Below are 20,640 nucleotides of genomic sequence, written 5' to 3'. Positions count from 1 at the left end.
ATTTGTTTTAATTTCTAATATCGTAAATGCTGATATATTTAACCCACATATAACTCTCAATAATTTTCTAAGAATGTTAAGAAATTCAGAGGCTAAAATGTTTCAGAATCACTGATTTAAATAACTTATTTATTCTATTCTTTTTCTTCTAAAATGTAAAATAGAAACAGATTGGTTCTAAATGACTAGTATACCATTCTTTTAATTGGATGTTTTTATTAAAGAGTGCTTTAATGCTATTTATTTTAACCCCAGGTCCAATAGTTAAACATATTACCTTTCTGCCTGCAGAATTAAACTAACAGTTCCTTCTCTGAGATCAAATATAATTGGTGTGTTCCAGTTCTTCGTGCTAAAAGACAAGTAAAATGGATATTTATTAACATTTAAAATACCAAATACTTTTAAATAAGTAGATTGGTATTCATTCTAAATAAAGTTACTTCAGTTTCATAGCAATTATATACATACTTTTATTACAGCACTTGGTGCATTGTTCTGAAATTATTCACTTATATGTCTGTATCCCCAACTAAAAAGCAGAGACTCTGTATTCCCAGCAATTAGCACATAATAGGAATCCAATAAATGTTTACTGTAGGTATTACAACATGTGAACTGAGGAATTCTAAGTTTGAGTTCTGCCATTTATTGGCTCTGTGAGTTTGGGCAAGTCATCTAATGATTCTCATTTTAAAAACAGTAGCAGCATGGCATAATGAAGAGATGATAGCTTTTTGTTAGACATATCTGAATGAGAAATATGGTTTCACCACCTGTCAGCCACTTGATTTTTTCTTTTTTTTTTTTTTTTGAGATGGAGTCTCGCTCTGTCGCCCACGCTGGAGTGCAGTGGCACAATTTCAGCTCACTGCAAGCTCCGCCTCCTAGGTTCACACCATTCTCCTGCCTCAGCCTCCCGAGTAGCTGGGACTACAGGTGCCCGCCACCATGCCCGGCTAATTTTTTGTATTTTTAGTAGAGGCGGGGTTTCACCGTGTTAGCCAGGATGGTCTAGATCTCCTGACCTCATGATCTGCCCGCCTCCGCCTCCCAAAGTGCTGGGATTACAGGCATGAGCCACCGTGCTGGCCCACTTGATCTTAACAAGCTTAACCTGCTAAGCATTAGCTTCCTTATTTGTAAAACGGGGATAATGATGACTTACATTGTGTCTGGCAAAAGACCTGTTATAAAGCAGGTACCAGAAAAACAGAAACTGTAATAATAGTAATATGATGAACATGATTATTTTTCCTGCAGGCCTCCCAGTGTTATTGTTGGGTTGAAATGAAAAGATCTCTGTGAAGCATTCTGTAAACTCTAAAATACTATATAAATGTAAGCCATGAACATGCTTATTGAATAAATGGATTAATAAATGAACAAACAAATCATTTTGTTTTTATAGGGTAACATGAATCAAAGATTGGGGTGGGTAAAGAGAACATTTACAAACAGAAAAACCCATCCTTAAATAATAAAAATCATTCCACAGTTTAAAATAAGTTTTATTACTTCTATATATTCTGAATTTCTCTCAGTAATTTTCATAATGCCAATTCTCTACCTCAGATTAAATCTCATGTTCAAATCCAGAAAATGAAGGAGGGAAGGGGAAGGAAGCAGTGAGTAAGCAAACTGGTAGGCAACTAATCTTGGCTAATGCAAAGAATCTGATAATCATTTCAGTAAGTAAATACATGGACAAAGCAAAATAACAAATAAATTACTGCTAATAATTAGTGATTACTAATTACTGATTTAGTAATTATTAATTAATTTGGGGTTCACAGATATGATAAAGATATATGCTTTTGTACTTTAGAAAAAATATCACAAAATACTTTATTAATTAACCTTCATTCTTTGTCAAGAGAGTTGGTAAGAAAAGTAGTGATTATGTGAGGGTTTAATATCCCCTTAGAAAATATCTGAGATTTCTGACAACTGAGAGATATATAAATGCCATGGAAACATAAACTCCCTAAGCTATAAATGCCGAATAGAACAATAATATTTTCAATATAATTATCTGAAAAATCAAATGAAAATTTAATGTAGAATGCTTATATATTGTTTTCTTTTTCTGGAACTTCTTTTCATATAAACCAGTAAATTACTTGCATGTCTGTTTTTAAAATTATATTTTTATTACTAAAAAAGAGCCAACAGTTATTAAGAACTTGTTTTCAAATCCCTGCTTTCCTTTAGTAACAAAGTCAATAATCTGATGTAAGGTAAGTTATCTAATCATTCTCTATGTCCTTTAGCTTCAGCTTTCAAATGAGAACAATAATAAACATGAAAGTATAACAGTTGCTCAATAAATGATAGTCATTATTATCTAAAATGCTAGTAGGTTTTTAAAACTTTATGAAATACGTTTTGGTGGTGATTCATTCCCACTACTGCATCCTTGCATTTCATTACCACTGCTGCATCCTGGTATTAATATTTTGTACCTTAATAAATGTCTTGACAATGAAAAAGCGGAGGCAAGGTTCAATCACAAAAGAAGAAAAGCAGTTTTACATTTGCCACACATTAACTTGTAAGGGAAAAGTAGAGTGACCAAAAAAATTAACAGCTGCTAAACTTTGGGTATTTTTATTTTTATTTTTATTTATTTATTTATTTATTTTGAGACGGAGTCTTGCTCTTTCTCCCAGGCCAGAGTGCAGTGGTGCGATCTCGGCTCACTGCAAGCTCCACCTCCTGGGTTCACGCCATTCTCCTGCCTCAGCCTCCCGAGTAGCTGGGACTACAGGCGCCCGCCACCGCACCCAGCTAATTTTTTGTATTTTTTTAGTAGAGACAGGGTTTCACCGTGTTAGCCAGGATGGTCTCGATCTCCTGACCTCGTGATCCGCCCGCCTCAGCCTCCCAAAGTGCTGGGATTACAGGTGTGAGCCACCGTGCCCAGCCCAACTTTGGGTATTTTTAAAGGCAACTTCTCCAATACATGTAACACCTAATGATACCAATCCTACAGATTCAAACATTATATCCTTGCCACTATAACTAGTAGAATAATGGGGAAGTTATTATGGGGAAATTAAGAGCCTTACCTTTCTTCAAACAAACACTGAACTGAAAAGATCTCTGTTTTCCCCCACCCCATGAAAATTAATTATTCAAACATCTATCTACATTAAAGTGATTATATGATTTTCTCACATTCTATAATCCCTTCCCCACATCTCAACTGCTTAGCTTAGTATCTTTTTTGAATCTTCCCAAATTCTTACTGTTCCTCTTTCACTCTCATGTAAGGGAAAAAAAAAAAACTCACATAAAATTAAATTGCTTATTTCTTTATCCACTTGCCTCTGTTTCTTCTAGTTCATTACTCCAGATTTGGCTATTCGTCACAAACTGCAGATTCTGATTAGTAGCAGGTTTACACATAATGAGTGGGAATTTTAAAATATATAGTTGTAGCAGTTGTTAATTAAGTTAAATACCTTTGTGTTGTGTACTACTAGACTTGGATACCAAGATGATGCTATACTTTATATATTTTAATTCATTTATTCATTCAAAAGTATTTATTAGGTACCCACAACATGTTGGGCACTGTGCTAGGTGCTAGGCATACAGTGGTGAATGAGACACATATAGTCTCCATCCTCAATTTTATATTCAATGACTAAACTATAACTACATAATGTTATAAATATAAGGACAAAATTTTTTAAAAATCCTTAACTATTTCTAATTCTTGAAAGTATTATAGTGGTTATGTGAGTTTTCTGGATAGTTGAGGAATTAACCGGTAGTATGCTAGAGCCAGCCTGTACTAGTTATTAAATTTTCAAGAATTTTGTAAGCCAACTGTTTAATAAAGCCATTATTTATTATTTGAGACAGGGTCTCACTCTGTCATCCAGGCTGGAGTGCAGTGGTAGGATCACAGCTCACTGCACCCTAGACCTCCTGGGCTCAAGCAATCCTCTAGTCCCAGCCTCCTGAGAAGCTAGGACCACAGGTGCGCACCTCCACACCCAGCTAATTCAAAAAATGTTTTCTAGAGATGGGGTCTCACTGTGTTGCTTATGCTGGTCTCAAGCCTCTGCTCTCAAGCAATCCTCCTGCTTTGGTCTCCAAAAGTGCTGGGGTTACAAGCATGAGCCATTGCGTCTCGCTTGTCTATTAACTGTTGATGTACAAACCTCGTTAGATCTATTTTCACTGCTGTAAGTTCACTTTCTCTCACTTCCTGGTTTGAAATTCAGGATAGCTGAGGTTTTGAGAAAGTTAAGCTTAAACCAAACCACGCTGATGTGAAATCCTGAAAATAAACTCCTCAGCACAGACAGACAAAACCCTGAATTTTTAAGAAATGCAAGATGCTTACGAGAACACGTAACATTGAAGAGACGTTGAAACAACTAAGTGTGCATAGTTGAAAGATGCTTTAATGACTCTATCACGGAATTCCAGTAAATCCACTGCATCATTAAGAACATTACGAACCTAAACAAAGAAAAATAAAATACCAATAAACATTATAACATATCCAAATTTTATTTAGATAAGTTAGCAAGATTTTGAAACACAAAAAATTAAATGCACTACTGATTATCTAATCATATAAAAAAGAATTTAATAGAAACTAGGCATAAGATAGCATACCTAATAGTAAAAAACCAACTGACAAAGTATAGATACAGAAAATCTCTAAGAAATAAGAAGAAAAAGACCTACAGAGATTTCTAACTTGCAAGCCAAACTTAATGATGTAGCAATGGAGTGATATAAAAAATATTCCAACACTGCGATATAGTCAAAGGAGGGTGGCATATCGAAGTTGGAAAGATTCTATGTGATTTCTACCCAAAATGGTAAGAATATCTCTTTTTGGTGTTAGATTTTACTTTAAAATATACATTCTAAAAGAAGAGACAGAATTGCTTTAAAAATCAAAAGTCGGGTAGGAGGTATTGGTAAACAAACCAATTGCATGGTGAAGAAGCCAAGCTGCAGGGAGTGGGGAAAGGTATTTCCATATGCAAAAACACAAAGACAGTGTCTAAAAAAGCCAAGCAGCAACTAACAAAGAGAGATTTGCTTATGACAGTCAGATTTATCATAAAATTTGTAACAGACTATTTTGCAAGGATTTTAATATTTGGCAGTATTGGAAAAAAATCTTGAAGTTGATGAACAAACTGCAAGAAATTAAGAAAAATGTTGAGCAAGTTAAATTTACCTAATCTCTGGTCAATAACAGAATGGGAATGGCAGTATAGTTAAAAGGAGAAAAATATAGGCAAAAAAAAGTAATTATACCTAGAAATTAGTATTACTTTAAGTTCTCCTCAAAACGTTACCATTTTTCTAAATATAATGTGATAATTATAATATTAATGAACAATGAAAAGTATGGAAAGAAAAATAGGAAGGTAAATCAAACTTCTTATAAGTACTTCAAAGAAGTACTTATGCCTACCAGGCACTGCCATGATCTAAATGTTTGTGTCTTAAAAATTCCTATTTTGAAACCTAATCACCAATATGACAGTATTAGCAGGTAGAGCCTTTGGAAGGTTGTGAGCCCTTATGAATGGGATTGGTGCTCTTATAAAAGAGGACCCAGAGAGCTGCCTTGCCCATTCCACCAAGCATGGACACAGCAAGAAGGCACCATATATGAATTAGAAAGTGGGCCCTTGCCAGACACTAAATCTGCTGGCACCTTGATCTTGGACTCCCAGCTTCCAAAACTGTGAGAAATAAACTTCTGTTTTTTATAAGCTACCCAGATTATGGTATTTTGTTACAGCAGCACAAACAGAATAAACAGGTATGTTATTTTTTTTACCATCTGCTCTCTAACTCCCATCTCCACCAAAATATTGACCCAGCAATCTCATTTCTAGAGTTCTATAAGCAAAACTATAAAATAACATATGCACAGACTATCACTACAGCACTATTAGTAATAGCAAAAGACTGGAAATAGCCTAAACGTCTATTGATAAGGGACAGGTTGTATAAACTATGATATAGTCACACAGGGGAATATTATACAGCTATAAAAAGGAATAAGGAAGATCTATAGATGCCCATGAGATGTAGTAAAGTGAAAAAATGCGCCAGGTGTGGTGGCTCACGCCTGTCATCCTAGCACTTTGGGAGGCCAAGGCAGGCGGATCACAAGGTCAGATAGAGACCATCCTGGCTAACACGGTGAAACCCTGTCTCTACTAAAAATACAAAAAATTAGCCGGGCGTGGTGGCAGGCCCCTGTAGTCCCAGCTACTCGGGAGGCTGAGGCAGAAGAATGGCATGAACCCGGGAGGTGGAGCTTGCAGTGAGCTGAGATCGCGCCACTGCACTCCAGCCTGGGCGACAGAGCGAGACTACATCTCAAAAAAAAAAAAAAAAAAAAAAAAAATGCAAGTTGCAGAACAGCGTGTATAGTATGATACCTTTTATCTAAGAAAGGGAAGAATATGAACATATATGGATTTGCTCACATTTAAAAAAAAACAAGAAATCTTAAACAGTATTCAGTAACATATTATTAGAATAATACTATTGTTATTTTCAAACTATATTTTGGGATATAATGCTTTTAGGAACCAAAATTTTCTGGTCAGAGAGAGTTGCTCTTAAAAAATCAAGAGTAAAACTCTATAATCTCAAATTTAAATCAGAAACCTCAGCATAAACTCGTGATGTATTTTTATCGGTCAAAAACAAAAACATTTCTTCCCAGTGTAGACTCAAGTAAAAAGAAAAACGAAAAAAAATTTTTGTCTAGAAGTAATGATCAAATCAGTAGCAATGAACACATGTTATTTACAGATCTGATTGTGGTCTATAAATAACATTTCCCTCCAAAAGGAGCAAGGCCTTCATGGAAAAATGGTTGATTCCAAGTCTAGATGGGAAATGTACAAAAGAAGCCTGAAACATCTTGTCACACCAGAAAGCAAGGAAGCTATTGAAATCAGTCAAAAGAACATAGGAGCCAACTGGCCAAAGATGAGACAGTTTGAGCATTAAAGAAAATAACCACGATGGGTTGAAACATACAGAAAATGTTAAAATCTACAAGTTTATCATGATAACATCAATGACAAGAAAAAAGAAATTTACTGGGCATGCTAGGAAACCAACTTATTACTTGAAAACTGGCAAACAGGAAAATAATTCAGCATTTGTTACCACTCCCCACAGGGTAACCTAATGGTTGAGGAGGCAAACAAAGTCTTTTATAGGAGAATTCTAGCTAATAAATGTGGAAGGAATGACAGAATTACAATGTTACTATTTCACAACCCCCAGTGAAAAATAGATCTAAACAACTATCATTAATGGCAGCTAAAAACATTAAGGTACAAAACCCAGTGTGAAACTATATGATAGATGAATCAGATTTATAATACCTGAACACACTGATCAAATCTTAATATCAGTAAAAGAGAGACAAGCAGACATATGCGCCTCCTGATGTGATGCAACAGGAAGTGCACAGCATCACCTAAGGCTCTAAACCCAATAACCAGTCTAGAGGAAACACAGGATAAATGAACATATTAATTGTAACCAAGGCTGGGCGTGGTGGCTTATGTCTTTATTCCTAGCACTTTGGGTGGCTGAGGTGGGCAGAGTTCGAAACCAGCCCAGGCAAGATGAGACCCTGTCTCTACAAAAAACAAACAAAAAAAATTAGCTAGGCGTGGTGGCAGACGCCTGTGGTCCCAGCAACTCGGGAGGCTGAAGTGGGAGGATCGTTTGAGCTTGGGAAGTCCAGACTACCACGAGCCGTGACTGTGCCACTGCACTCCAGCCTGGGTGATAAAGTGAGGGCATGTCCTGAAAAAATAAATACATAAATAAGTAAATAAAAATAAATAAATAAATGTAATCATACCACAAAGATGGAATCAGTCAAATACAGAATATGGGAAATTCAACAGAATAACCTGGTTCCTTTAACAAATAAATTGTAAGTAAATAAATAATAATAAGTTGTTTCAGATTTAAAAAGACTTAAGAGATGAATTACATGCAATGTGGGGCTTTATTTCCTGATAAAAACAAACCAACTAGAAAAATATATTTAGAAAATAATTGGAGAAATGTGATCTGTTACTATAGAAAGACGTTAGGAAAAGACTAGGGAAATGTGAATGTTACTATGGTAATGTTAAAATGAAAATAGTTCTTATCTTTCTGACCGTTTAAAAAGAACTTAAAACAATTCCAGAACTAGTGACGAAGAAAAAGACACGAATATTTTTGCTCACCTCTTCAAGAAGTAGGAGGAATGACTGTAAAGAGGGGCGTAGTCTGATGACAAGTGTTTCAAAAGAGCAAGAGTTTTTTAGGGAGGAGAAGGTTGTAGTGGTCTAGAATCAGCAGGAGTAAGGAAGACATCTAACCAGATCCAGTGATACGCAGCGCATCAAAGAAAAACACCTCTACTTGAGAAGGCTGGAGGAAAAACACTGCTCTCAGTAGTCAGGTGTTGTTTTTTGTTTGTCTGTTTTAAGATGGAGTCTCGCACTGTCTCCTGGGCAGGAGTGCAATGGCGTGATATGCGGCTCACTGCAACCTCCGCCTCCCAGGTTCAAGCCGGGACTCTTCCGCCTCAGCCTCCTGAGTAGCTGGGACTACAGGCGCCCGCCACCACACCCGGCTAATTTTTTTGTATTTTTCGTAGACACAGGGTTTCACCGTGTTAGCCAGGATGGCCTCGATCTCCTGACCTCGTGATCCGCCCGCCTTGGCCTCCCAAAGTGCTGGGATTACAGGCATGAGCTACCGCGCCCGGCCAGTAGTCAGCTGCTAATTACAATAAGAATGTTCTTAGTGAAATGGCTGAGCTTTGTCTGCAAGGCCACAGCTATATGACTGCAGGTTGTGTACTGCACAACTCTGGGTCTATGTGAATGGTGCCCTCTGGAATTGAGCAGGCAGCTGACTGCAGGTGGTGTCTTCAAATTTCTTAGGCCTACAACTACACATATGAAGCCCCATGTAGCAGGTGGCTGTAGATTTTTTAGGTCTCCTTGCAGGATGGAGAGAAAGGAGCTACCTCATAGACCCCCAGGCTCTGATTTCAAACAGACACTTGGATCTAGTCCCTTGTCTCACTTCAAGTATAATACTTTCAGTTTCCTTAGCCAGCAGGAGCAACTTTCCTCACTGCCTTTCCCTGCCTGCTTCTGGACCTGAAGTAGGTCTGAGACTCCACACTGCATTTTTGTTCTGTTTCTGGTCCACAGAGATCTTTATCTTGTTTTTGAGTCCAGATGAGTCATATATATATATATACACACATATATATATATGTATATATATATATATATTTAAATCTTTTGGTGCCAAAAGTATGTCTCTTTCTTCCATGTATGAATTAACACCATTTTCACAAGAAGTCTGAGCTCTCAGAGATTTTTTTTTTTAAGATCCAAAATGCCATCTTCCAGAAACAGTTTAAAGCTAATAGAATGATATAAAATTTTTAAAGGGAAGTTATATGTTAGTTTCTTTATAGCAACATGCTATCTAGTCAAACTGCCTGCAAACTTTCCTAAACAAACAGGTTTAAGAAAATTCAACATTTAAAAATACAATTGTATAGGCCTCTAACATTATTAAAATTATAGATAGATTTCTTAAGATCCATATTTGCCTAAAGCCTCACATGGAGGAATGTCCCTTTTTGTGAATCTGGTACACTTGAACCAAAACAGAATAAAGCATCCTAGCCATAATAACAAAACTAAAGGCACTCTAGTAATTGCTGTTATAGTTTCAAAACTATGGCAAATTCCACATCAGAAATGTTCTGTGCTGAATTTTTTTTTTTTTTTATTTGAGACAGAGTCTTGTTCTGTCACCCAGGCTGGAGTGCAGTGGCGTGATCTAGGCCCACTGCAACCTCCACCTCCAGGGTTCAAGCGATTCTCCTACCTCAGCCTTCTGAGTAGCTGGGACTACAGGCACAAGCCACCACGCCTGGCTAATTTTCTGTATTTTTAGTAGAGACAGGGTTTCACTATGTTGGCCAGGCTGGTCTTAACTCCTGACCTTGTGATCCACCCACCTCGGCCTCCCAAAGTGCTGGGATTATAGTTGTGAGTCATCGCGCCCGGCCTCTGTGCTGAATTTTAAAATACACCTATTACTCTGTTCAACTCAGGGCAACTCCAGGATTAATTTCCTGATATTTGCATCACCAATTCTTCTATATGATCACAATATTTAGACTCCTCAGATTGACATAAGTCTAAACAATCTGTTTGCACATTTGCAAAACACTCATTTAATCCTATACATAGCTATAATCATAATCATAGCAATAGCTATCATTTATTTTTGTTTTACATATATTATCTCATTTCATCTTCAAAATTACTCTATTACTAGCTCTTATTTTTACAAGACATAAAATGTCCTCTAAGAATTAGACACTTTTGAACTTTGATGACTATTAAAAGCCAAATTTATGCCCCATCCTAAAGTTAGAGTGGCAGGAAAAAAACAAAGGTAACTTTGGGACACTAGAAATGCCTCACCCTTTGTACCTGCATGCTTTCCCTCCTAGGCACTTCCTTCTAACAAAGACATCAAGGATCTCTTTTGGAAAGAATTATCCACTGGGCTGCTTCCTGGAGGCAAGAGGCAGATTAAGAAACTTTTTCACGGCCGGGCGCGGTGGCTCACGCTTGTAATCCCAGCACTTTGGGAGGCCGAGGCGGGCGGATCACAAGGTCAGGAAATCGAGACCACGGTGAAACTCCGTCTCTACTAAAAATACAAAAAAATTAGCCGGGCATAGCAGCGGGCACCTGTAGTCCCAGCTACTCAGAGAGGCTAGGGCAGGTGAATGGCGTGAACCCGGGAGGCGGAGCTTGCAGTGAGCCGAGATTGCGCCACTGCACTCCGGCCTGGGCGACAGAGCGAGACTCCGTCTTGAAAAAAAAAAAAAAAAAAAGAAACTTGAAACTTTTTCACTAGACGCTACTGAGATGGTAGGGTAAATAAGTCTACTGTAGGAAAACAGCACCAGCAGGTCAAGGTGTAGATTTAACAATCATGACTCAGTGACCTCTGGTTTCTGAGTTAATGAAACACGGATAAACCAAAAGCCGAAGAAGCCTCCATGGAAACTGTAAAATTCTAAATTGGGCAAACAAAAACAATTGTGATTGTTTAGTCTCACTGAAATCCTGTGACTCCACCTTGCAACAAAAGTGGGCTGTTAAAAAGTACAGCCCCCAGAAAGGGAATCCTCCCAAATGTCCAGAGATCTTCCCAGAAAGGCAAACTAGAGTTAACAAACTGACCAAGCAACTACTTTGTTGCTAAGAGAGTTCTCAGGATATTCTTGGTGTAAAACCAAAGAAAATGACTGGAGGCGAGCCTCAATCAATTTATAGGTTTATTTTGCCAAGGTTGGGGATGTGCCCAGGAAAAAGGAACACAAAATCACAGGAACATCTGTGATCCATGCTTTTTCCAAAAAGGGTTTGAAGAGCTTCAATACTTAAAGGGAAAAAAAGTGGGCCGGAGGGGAAAAAAGAAGGAAGGAAGGAAGAGAGGGAGGGAGGGAGGGAGGAAAAAAGAGAGAGAGAAAGAGAAAGAGAGAAAGAAAGAAAGAGGAGGGAGGGTATGGTCACATTCTTGTGAGGCTTAGATTACAGCTCACTGAATCCACATGTTGCAAGTGAAAAGAGGTACAGGCATAGTCAACTATGTATTCCCCCTGCAGTGAATCTGAATTTTTACATAAGATAAACACAGAGTAGATGAAGCAGTGAGATATGCATTGTCTCTGATGAGCAGAGGGATGACTTCTAGTCTTGTCTTTCTCCCATACCTGTGAAGATAAGCTGTTAATTTACATTGTCAGGGTGAAATTCAACAGAACTCTCTTTTAGGGTAAAGATCTTGGGGCCTACAGGGAATTTACTTGTGAGCATATTGTAAGGGAAGCCCTCTGGAGAGGTATGTGCTCTTCTATCTTTGCAGCTATCTGCTTAGGAACAAAATGGGAGACAGTTTTGCATGACTCAGTTGTCAAGCTTATCCTTTCCCTTTGACATAATGAGTTTAGGGTCTCAAGATTTTTATTTTCCTTTCACACTCACCAGATGGATTTTAGCTATAAATGGGTAATCACTGTGTGCTGTTTTCCTTTCTCCCCTTTTCCAAATTGTTTTCATTGCAGCCACCCTCTTTTCCCTTTGCCATTGTAAACTGGGAATATGGAAAGTGGGAGGGGAGGGGAGAAGAATCAAAATATATATTTATGTATAGTTTTCCAAACCAGAGAGTTGGAGCTGGATGCAATAACCATAGAGTCTAGGTTATCTTTTTTTAGAAAGGGGATGGGTTTGTTTTCAATTACTTATGAAATAGCTGCATGATAAAGTAGTATATTTCTGAATCATATGTATAAGAGTAGGTTGAATATGTATCCATATATATGAATAAAGGAAGCTTGTAAGGTGACTCCCAATGATCCCTGCCTCCTAGTATTCAAACCCTTGTGCAAATCTCTCCATTTAATGTGGTTTGGACCTAATAGCTTGCTTCTAGTAAATGGAATATGGCAAAAGTGATGAGATGTCACTTCTGAGCTTGGGTTATAAAAAACTGTGACTTATGTCTTGCTTGCACTCTCTCTGGCCCTTCTTGCTTGCTCTGCTAAAGCAAACCATCAAGTTGTGAGCTGCCCTATGAAGAGGCCACATACAAAGAACTGAAGGAGACCTCCAGTCAATAGTCAAGAAAAAACTGAGGCCCACAGGTGCAAATGACACTGATGAACTGAATCTTGCCAACCATCATGTCAGCGAGCTTGAAAGCAAATCTTTCCCCAGTTGAGCCTTCACATAAAACTAAAGTCCTGGCCAACACCTTGTTTGCAGCCTTGTGAGACTGTGAAACAGGGGACCCAGTTAAGCCATGGCTGGATTCCTGACTCACAGAAAATGAGAGATAATAATTGTTGCTGTTTAAGCCACTATGTCTACGGTTATTCATTATGCAGCAATAAGTAACTAACACAGTATAGCTGCTAAACAGCTCAAGGATAGACTATAGCATATATCTATCTATCATTTTTTGTCTGCCCAGAATCAAATGACATCTTTTCTCATAAATATACATTGATTTTCCTTTAGGAAACCATTCCTTCCACTATTCTCAGTGACTGGCTAGATGGGATTGACTCATTTTCCCCTGCCTCTCCCTGACTAAATACACTTGACTCAGGCTCAGCATATGAAATCCAAGGCTGAGATTTCTCCTGGAATTACTAGGGGAAAAAAAGCACTCTTTCCGCTGAACTTGAAGTTGGTAGAATGTCAACCTGGAACTACCAAGGCCACAAAATAGAGCCTTTCTGAAAACTAAGACAATTACAAAGAAAAGAAGAGTTGAGGAAGAGAAAGAGATGAGGTCCTCTTGGCATTATTTAAGCCTCTGAACCAATAATGCCTCTAAGTCAGTCTGTCTCTTAACTTCACAAGAATCAATAAATTTCCTTTTTTTCCTTCATTTTTCACTTTAAATCAATTACAGCTGAATTTATGAAAAAACATTTTCAAGGTAATAATCTAGAGGGTCCATAAAAACAAGGACCAAATCTGTCTTGTTCACTACTGTATTCCTCATTACTTAGCCCAATGCCTGGCAAGTAGGGATCACTCAATAGATATCCATTGAATGAGTGAATAAAATCATTCTAAAAAGAAACAGTGAATAGGCCTAACTTAGCAAAAATGCAGTCAAATGTTTTATAATCATGGAGAAAGTAAAACTTCTTTTAAAAAATCAAAATAATGTTCTAGTTTAAAACTTTAAAAATTATTTATAAATATTATTTTAAACACAAAGATAATTTAGATTAGATAAGCCATTTAAGCATTTCCACGGTTCATCTTATTTCACATAAAAATCTTCTCATCACTAGGATAATTCCTTTTTATTATGAAAGAAGAACTCCTCTTTCTAGATATAGTCTCATGTTGGGGCATTTCTGTAATTAAGGCTAAAACTTATTTTAGCACTACTATATTAGCTATAAATATAATATTATACCCCAATTAGTTGATTAGAACTCACAATGGATTCTATGTCATATACAGAATATTATAATGGTTTAGATCCCAGGTTAATTAGAAGAAATATACATTAAACCATCATGTGGATCCTAAATCCTTCTTAAAGGAAACACAGAAGATAGAGGGACATGTCAAATCACATGATGGAGATACAATCAGCCCAGTCCAGACTGAGAAACTCTACCAGACAGATAACTTGGTTCTTCAACAAACAAACTGCAGGGCAGGAAACAGAGATAGAAGGGGACTCTACAGACTGAAAGAGACTTCAAAGATACATCAGCCATTACAATATGTAAAACTGGATCCTGATTCCAACAAAGTTTTGTGGCATATAGGAAACAACTGGACAGTTAAACACTTTGTGGATATTTGATAATGTTAAGAAATTATTATTATTATTATTATATGATATGATAATGTTAGTGTGGTTATATTAAAACAGAGTCCTTATCTTTTAGTTATATATACTAAAATATTTATAAATGAAATACAATGTCTGAATTTGGGGAACAAGGAAAGTAGACAGGACATGGACTGAGCAGGCTTAAGCATGAATTGGTGATTATTGGGGCCAGGTGATGAGTACATGGGGATTCAATATACTAGTCTGTGTGTGTTTTAAATTATCTAAATAAAAAGTTTTACAATTTTAAAATAAATAAACAGAATGAAGAAAAAGTATACTATACCTAATTATTAGTAATCTAGTGACAATATTATCCAAATTTTAAAATCTGGATATGTGGGCTAACAGAATATTTGAATAGACCTGCCCATGCTTCTAAATTTTTATAGTAATAATATGAATTATGAATACTGAAGATAGAGGCAATTGATACAGGCAAAAGGAAGAAGAGGAAGGTCGAATCCTTCTTTTTCAGAGGATTTGCATTGGCACATTGTACTTTGATCTTCTTGTACCTTTCTTCAACTAATTATTAATATATTAAGGGCAAGGCACTGGGCTAGAGGCTCTGAAGGAGAGACAAAGATGAGCCATGAGGATACTTGTGCCCTCCCACTGATGTCCTTTGACCTGTAAAACATTTCTCCCCACTTCCATTGCCACATCCCAACCTTCTTGTATTAATCTACAAAATATTTCACTTCAAAATTTTCTTCTGATGGGACTGAGGATACACTATACCAAAATATGGCACTATGGCATACTGAGTATTTTAAGCTAAAGGAATTTGATAAAACAAGAGCAGCAGGAGGTCAGTCTGACCTTCCCCTACTCTTCTTCCCTAACACAGGTCATAAAACCTAGAAAGGATTTTCTGACCTTTTCCTGAAGCAGGTCATAAGACTCTCATGTGAGAGGTGCCCTCCCTATACCCAGAGGAAAGTTATATCCTTATTTCTGAAGACACAGGGACACAGAGAAGAATCTAAACACACAGGTCTTGCTAAATTTCCCCCAGCTTATTACCACTAGATCATACCTTTTTTGCCCTATTGTGTATCGCCACAACTGTCTACTCTTCATCAAATGTAGCATAAAAGCACACAGGCTTAACTGTTTCTTCAGGTCTGCATTTCCTCAGGAAGGCTCCAGCGTCATGTAAAACTTACATTAAATCAATTTATATGCTGTTTTCTTATTAACATATCTTTTGTTGTAGGGACCTCAGTCATGAGCCTAGGATGGGTAGAGATATTTTTCTTCCCCTACACTTCCTAATTCCCAATAAGAACTTCCTATACCATTTTCCCATTTTGACTCTCCTTAGGTAATTCTTAAAATAAAATTTTAAAAAAATCAGGTTAAATAAGTTCATCCAATTACAAATAAGTAAAACAATTAACCCTGTCAGTAACTGGCAGATTAGGCCTGCCTTGGATTCAGATCCAGGAGTCAAATCCAACATGCTACTATTTGTTACAGCTTTTTCTCTCCTTCCCTCACTGAATCCACATATTTCCTCAATGTTTCCAATTTCACTATATTTGTCCTAAAGCATAACTGAAGTAGCTTTGGGCATTCAGGTTCTATATCTGTGAAAGGTTTTTACGTCAGAGAAAGTGACTAATGGAATAGTTAAAATATTTCTAATGTGACTGAATTTTTATAAGCTTGACTAAATATAATTAATGAAGATAATTCCATATTCTGTACAGTTAACTAATATGAAAAGAAGCAGGTTTAATTAACCTTGGAACATAATCATACCTGCATGGCCCTTCTTTTAGTTAATGTTACTTGAAAATTTTTCCACTCCCAATGTTGTTCCACCACATGTGCAAAAACAACATGTCCATTTCCACAGGCTCCAGCAATCTGAGTGCCATCAATAGACCATGCAATATTAAATATGCTGCCAGTGTTGGGTTTTTCTAATGCATATGACCACTGGGGGAGAAAAAACAAGAAAAAAATGGACTTATTGAAAAAAAATTTTTAGGACGTTTTAAATCAGGCACATGACAACATATTAAGATCATTTTTAAAAGACTGTCTATTCTGAAATTATTAAAGTATTTTTCTTAATAAAATTATAGTGTACTGAACGGAAAATACAGATGTAATTGTTAAAGTCCACAGTAGAACATCATGATAAAACAGTGTATAAAATATCTCAAGAACTGTAAAAAACCCACATCATCTCAATGTTTACTATTCCTTTTAAGTAATAATACTTAATAGGTAAACACAAAGATTCTGTAGAAAAAACAAAGACATCTTACTATTCATTCCTAATATATAGTCTCTACATCTAAAAGAATTTCTCATTACAATATTTTAAGAATGTCACAAAAAAATTGAAACTCAACACACAATGTAACTAAAATAGCTCTGACACACATCTTAAATCATGAAATTACATGAAACTGGATCTATTTCTTATCTTTTTTTTTTAACAGACTGCAGTTAAGTATGACCTCTCCTAGAACCTATCTATCTGTTTGAGAAAGTTATCTAGAGATATCAATAAGCATTAAATAGGACAAAAGAGATTCTTGTGTGTGTGTATATAAATAAGACATAAGAAAAAAACAAACTTTTTAATACATGGTATTATATGCACTTGTTTCATTTTTCAGATGCAACATATGTTATTTGCTAGGATGATTAATTTGACTAAACTTATATACATATTCTCTTTCCATTCTTCCAGCCTTACAGCGTATAATCACAGTCTTGATTTTGTTGTTGTTGCTCTTGGCTGGATATATATACATATATATATTTTGTTTGTTTGTTTTACATTATTTTTTTCCAGAAATACTCATTATTAGCTACAGGCTCACTCTGACAACAAATCTAGGAGAATGGAAAAATATAAAGATTTACTAATTGATGCTATTACAAAACAAGACTTTAAAATTCCTAATGAAAGTTCATACATAACATAAAAATACTGAAAGGCTCTTCGACCACTCACTGACACTCTTTTACAATTCTCCCCACCCTCCAACTTTGGAGCCACTAACTGTTGATTTAATGGCTTCATTAAAGGCCTAATAATAAAGTCATCAAGGAGAAGATAATGAACAAACCATAACCTTTGCTTCATCAGCAGTATGAAAATACTAGAAACTTCCTTTTCGAAAATTAAGAAGAATCAATTTAAAAAAGAATACATATAATATTTGAAGTCATCTTTTGAAAATAACTGTAGAAGACTGGGAACTTCAAAGATACTAATAACCTGCTTTGGGCGATAAAATGAAATTAATTCATTTGTGTTTGACAAACAAGAATTATGAAACATTACATGAATACTATTTTACATAAAGATTAAAAGTGGTTGATAATGACAAATGAGACTTGATTTATTAATATATAGGCTTATGGCATATCTCTCTCTCTTCCTAAATCTAGTCTATCCTCATGGTGTAGAAGAAACAGAGCTCTTAGTTTAATTTCTATTTTAAAACCATACATTCATGTAACAGTCCTTCCTTAACCATGGGGATAAGTCCCAGGATCCCCAGTGGAAGCCTGAAACGATGCATGGTACTAAACCCTATGCATCCTATGTTTTTTTCTATATATATATATACCTATGTTAAAGTTTAATTTATAAATTAGGGAAAGTAAGAGATTAACAATGTCTAATAATACAATAGAACAATTGTAAAAATATACCATAGTAAAAGTTATGTGAATGTGGTCTCTATTTCTGGAAATTTCCATTAGCCTGAAACTATGCATGGTACTAAACCCTATGCATCCTATGTTTTTTTCTATATATATATATATACCTATGTTAAAGTTTAATTTATAAATTAGGGAAAGTAAGAGATTAACAATGTCTAATAATACAATAGAACAATTATAAAAATATACCATAGTAAAAGTTATGTGAATGTAGTCTCTATTTCTGGAAATTTCCATTTCGGACTGCAGTTGACAAAGGGTAACTGAACTCACAGAAAGAGAAACTGTGAAAAAGGGAGGACTACCAAATTTAAAGTATGGTTTTAAAACACTGGAAGAACCGAATCAGCCAGAAAGAAATGTCTTACTAAAATTAAACAGAAATATTTATCTAAGAACTTACAGATGCATGATCCTAAGAGGAGAAAATGAAATGTTTAGATAATAGTATATCATCATCCTATATTCAACTGATTTCCTTTACAGTCCACATGAACCAACAAAAATAAAATCTGCAACATGCAACTTATCCCTGAAAACACATCTCAGGGAATAAGATTGAGCATCCTTTACCTGAAATGCTTGGGAGCCAGAAGCAAATTTTAAATTTCTTCAGATTTTGAAATATTTGCATATACATAAGAAGATATCTTGAGAATGAGACCCAAATCTAAACATGAAATTCATTTATGTTTCATATATATGTTATACACATAGCATAAAGGTAATTTTATATATATTTCTTATAATTTTGTGCATGAAACAAAGTTTTGTAAGTGTTTGGTTGTGACCTGTCACATGAGGTCAAGTGTTGGAATTTTCTACATGTGGCATCATGTTGGTGCTCAAAAAGCTTTGGATTTTGGAGTATTTTGGCTTTTGAATTTTTCAGATTAGGAATGCTCAACCTGTATAACAATATTGTGATAGTAAAGTTAAATTAAATTCTTACATTAAAAATTTTTAAATTTACAATTTAAAAATTATTTTAAATGTAAGCATTAAAAATTAAAATTTCATCACCCAGGTATTAAGCCCAGTACCCATTAATGATAACAAACCCCCATGATACAAGGTTACCTATATAACAAACCTGCACATGTACCCCTGAACTCAAAATAAAAGATTAAAAAATAAATTAAAATTATTTCTCTCTGTTTTAGATTACTCTAGTAATAAAACAATATAATCAAAACCTAATCAGCAGAGAATAAGTCTTTAATAGTTACTAAAATTGGAGAGACATACTGCAACTATTCCAAAAAATTGAAAAGGAGGCACTCCTCCCTAACTCATTCTATGAGGTCTGCATCATCCTGATACCAAAACCTGGCAGAGATACAACAAAAAAAGAAAACTTCAGGCCAGAATCTTTGATGAACATCAATGCAATAATCCTCAACAAAATACTGGCAAAGTGAATCCAGTAGCACATCAAAAAGCTTATTCCACCATGATCAAGCAGGCTTCATCCCCAGATACAAGGCTGATTCAACATACATGAATCAATAAATGTGATTCATTACATAAACAGAAATAAAGACAAAAACCACACGATTATCTCAACAGATGCAGAAAAGGCTTCCGATAAAATTCAACATCCTTCATGTTAAAAACTCTCAATAAACTAGGTATTGAAAGAATACCTCAAAATAAGAGCCATATATGACAAATTTACAGCCAGTATCACACTGAAAAGGCAAAAGCTGGAAGCATTCACCTTGAAAACGGGCACAGGACAAGGATGCCCTCTCTCACCACTCCTATTCAATACAGTATTGGAAGTTCTGGCCAGAGTAATCAGGCAAGGAAAAAAAAAATAAGGGTACTCAGATAGGAAGAGAGGAAGTCACACTATCCCTGTTTGCAGATGACATGATCCCATTATATATCTAGAAAACCCTATCATCTCAGCCCAAAAGCTTCTTAAGCTGATAATCAACTTCAGCAAAGTCTCAGGATACAAAATCAATGTGCAAAAATCACTAGCATTCCTATACACCAACAACAGACAAGCAGAGAGCCAAATCATGAATGAACTCCCATTCACAACTGTCACAAAAAGAATAAAATACCTAGGAATACAGCTAACAAGGGAAATGAAGAACCTCTACAAGGAGAACTACAAACCACTGCTCAAAGAAAGCAGAGAGGACACAAACAAATGGAAAAACATTCCATGCTCATGGACAGGAAGAATCAATATCGTGAAAATGGCCATACTACCCAAAGCAATGTATAGATTCAATGCTATTCCCATTAAACTACCACTGATATTCTTCACAGAACTAGAAAAAAACTATTTTAAAATTCATATGGAGCCAAAAAAGAGCCTGAACAGCCAAGACAATCCTAAGCAAAAAGAACAAAGCTGGAGGCATTATACTACCTGACTTCAAACTGTACTAACAGGGCTACAATAACCAAAACGGCAAG

The 20,640-nt window shown here is 35.9% G+C and overlaps 1 protein-coding gene across 5 annotated transcripts in view; it reads right to left on the bottom strand.

The window, feature by feature from the left end:
* Positions 1-20,640, bottom strand: part of LOC116463412 (intraflagellar transport protein 80 homolog) — a 149,233-nt gene that overhangs the window by 43,362 nt on the left and 85,231 nt on the right. For 4 of the 5 annotated variants that reach the window (XM_058434613.1, XM_058434612.1, XM_058434614.1 and 1 more), the window contains 3 exons: positions 16,273-16,452; positions 4,361-4,479; positions 278-352 (listed from right to left, as the gene is read on the bottom strand). In XM_058434613.1, coding sequence (XP_058290596.1) covers positions 278-352; positions 4,361-4,479; positions 16,273-16,452 — 374 coding nt within the window. The remainder of the gene's footprint in view (positions 1-277; positions 353-4,360; positions 4,480-16,272; positions 16,453-20,640) is intronic. The other variant, XM_058434615.1, reaches the window with a different exon arrangement.

This window comes from Hylobates moloch, unplaced genomic scaffold, assembly GCF_009828535.3.
Source record: "Hylobates moloch isolate HMO894 unplaced genomic scaffold, HMol_V3 SCAFFOLD_35, whole genome shotgun sequence".
Classification (NCBI taxonomy): Eukaryota; Metazoa; Chordata; class Mammalia; order Primates; family Hylobatidae; genus Hylobates; species Hylobates moloch.
The sequence above is the reverse complement of the archived record's forward strand: the minus strand, read 5'-3'. Positions and strand labels throughout refer to the sequence as shown.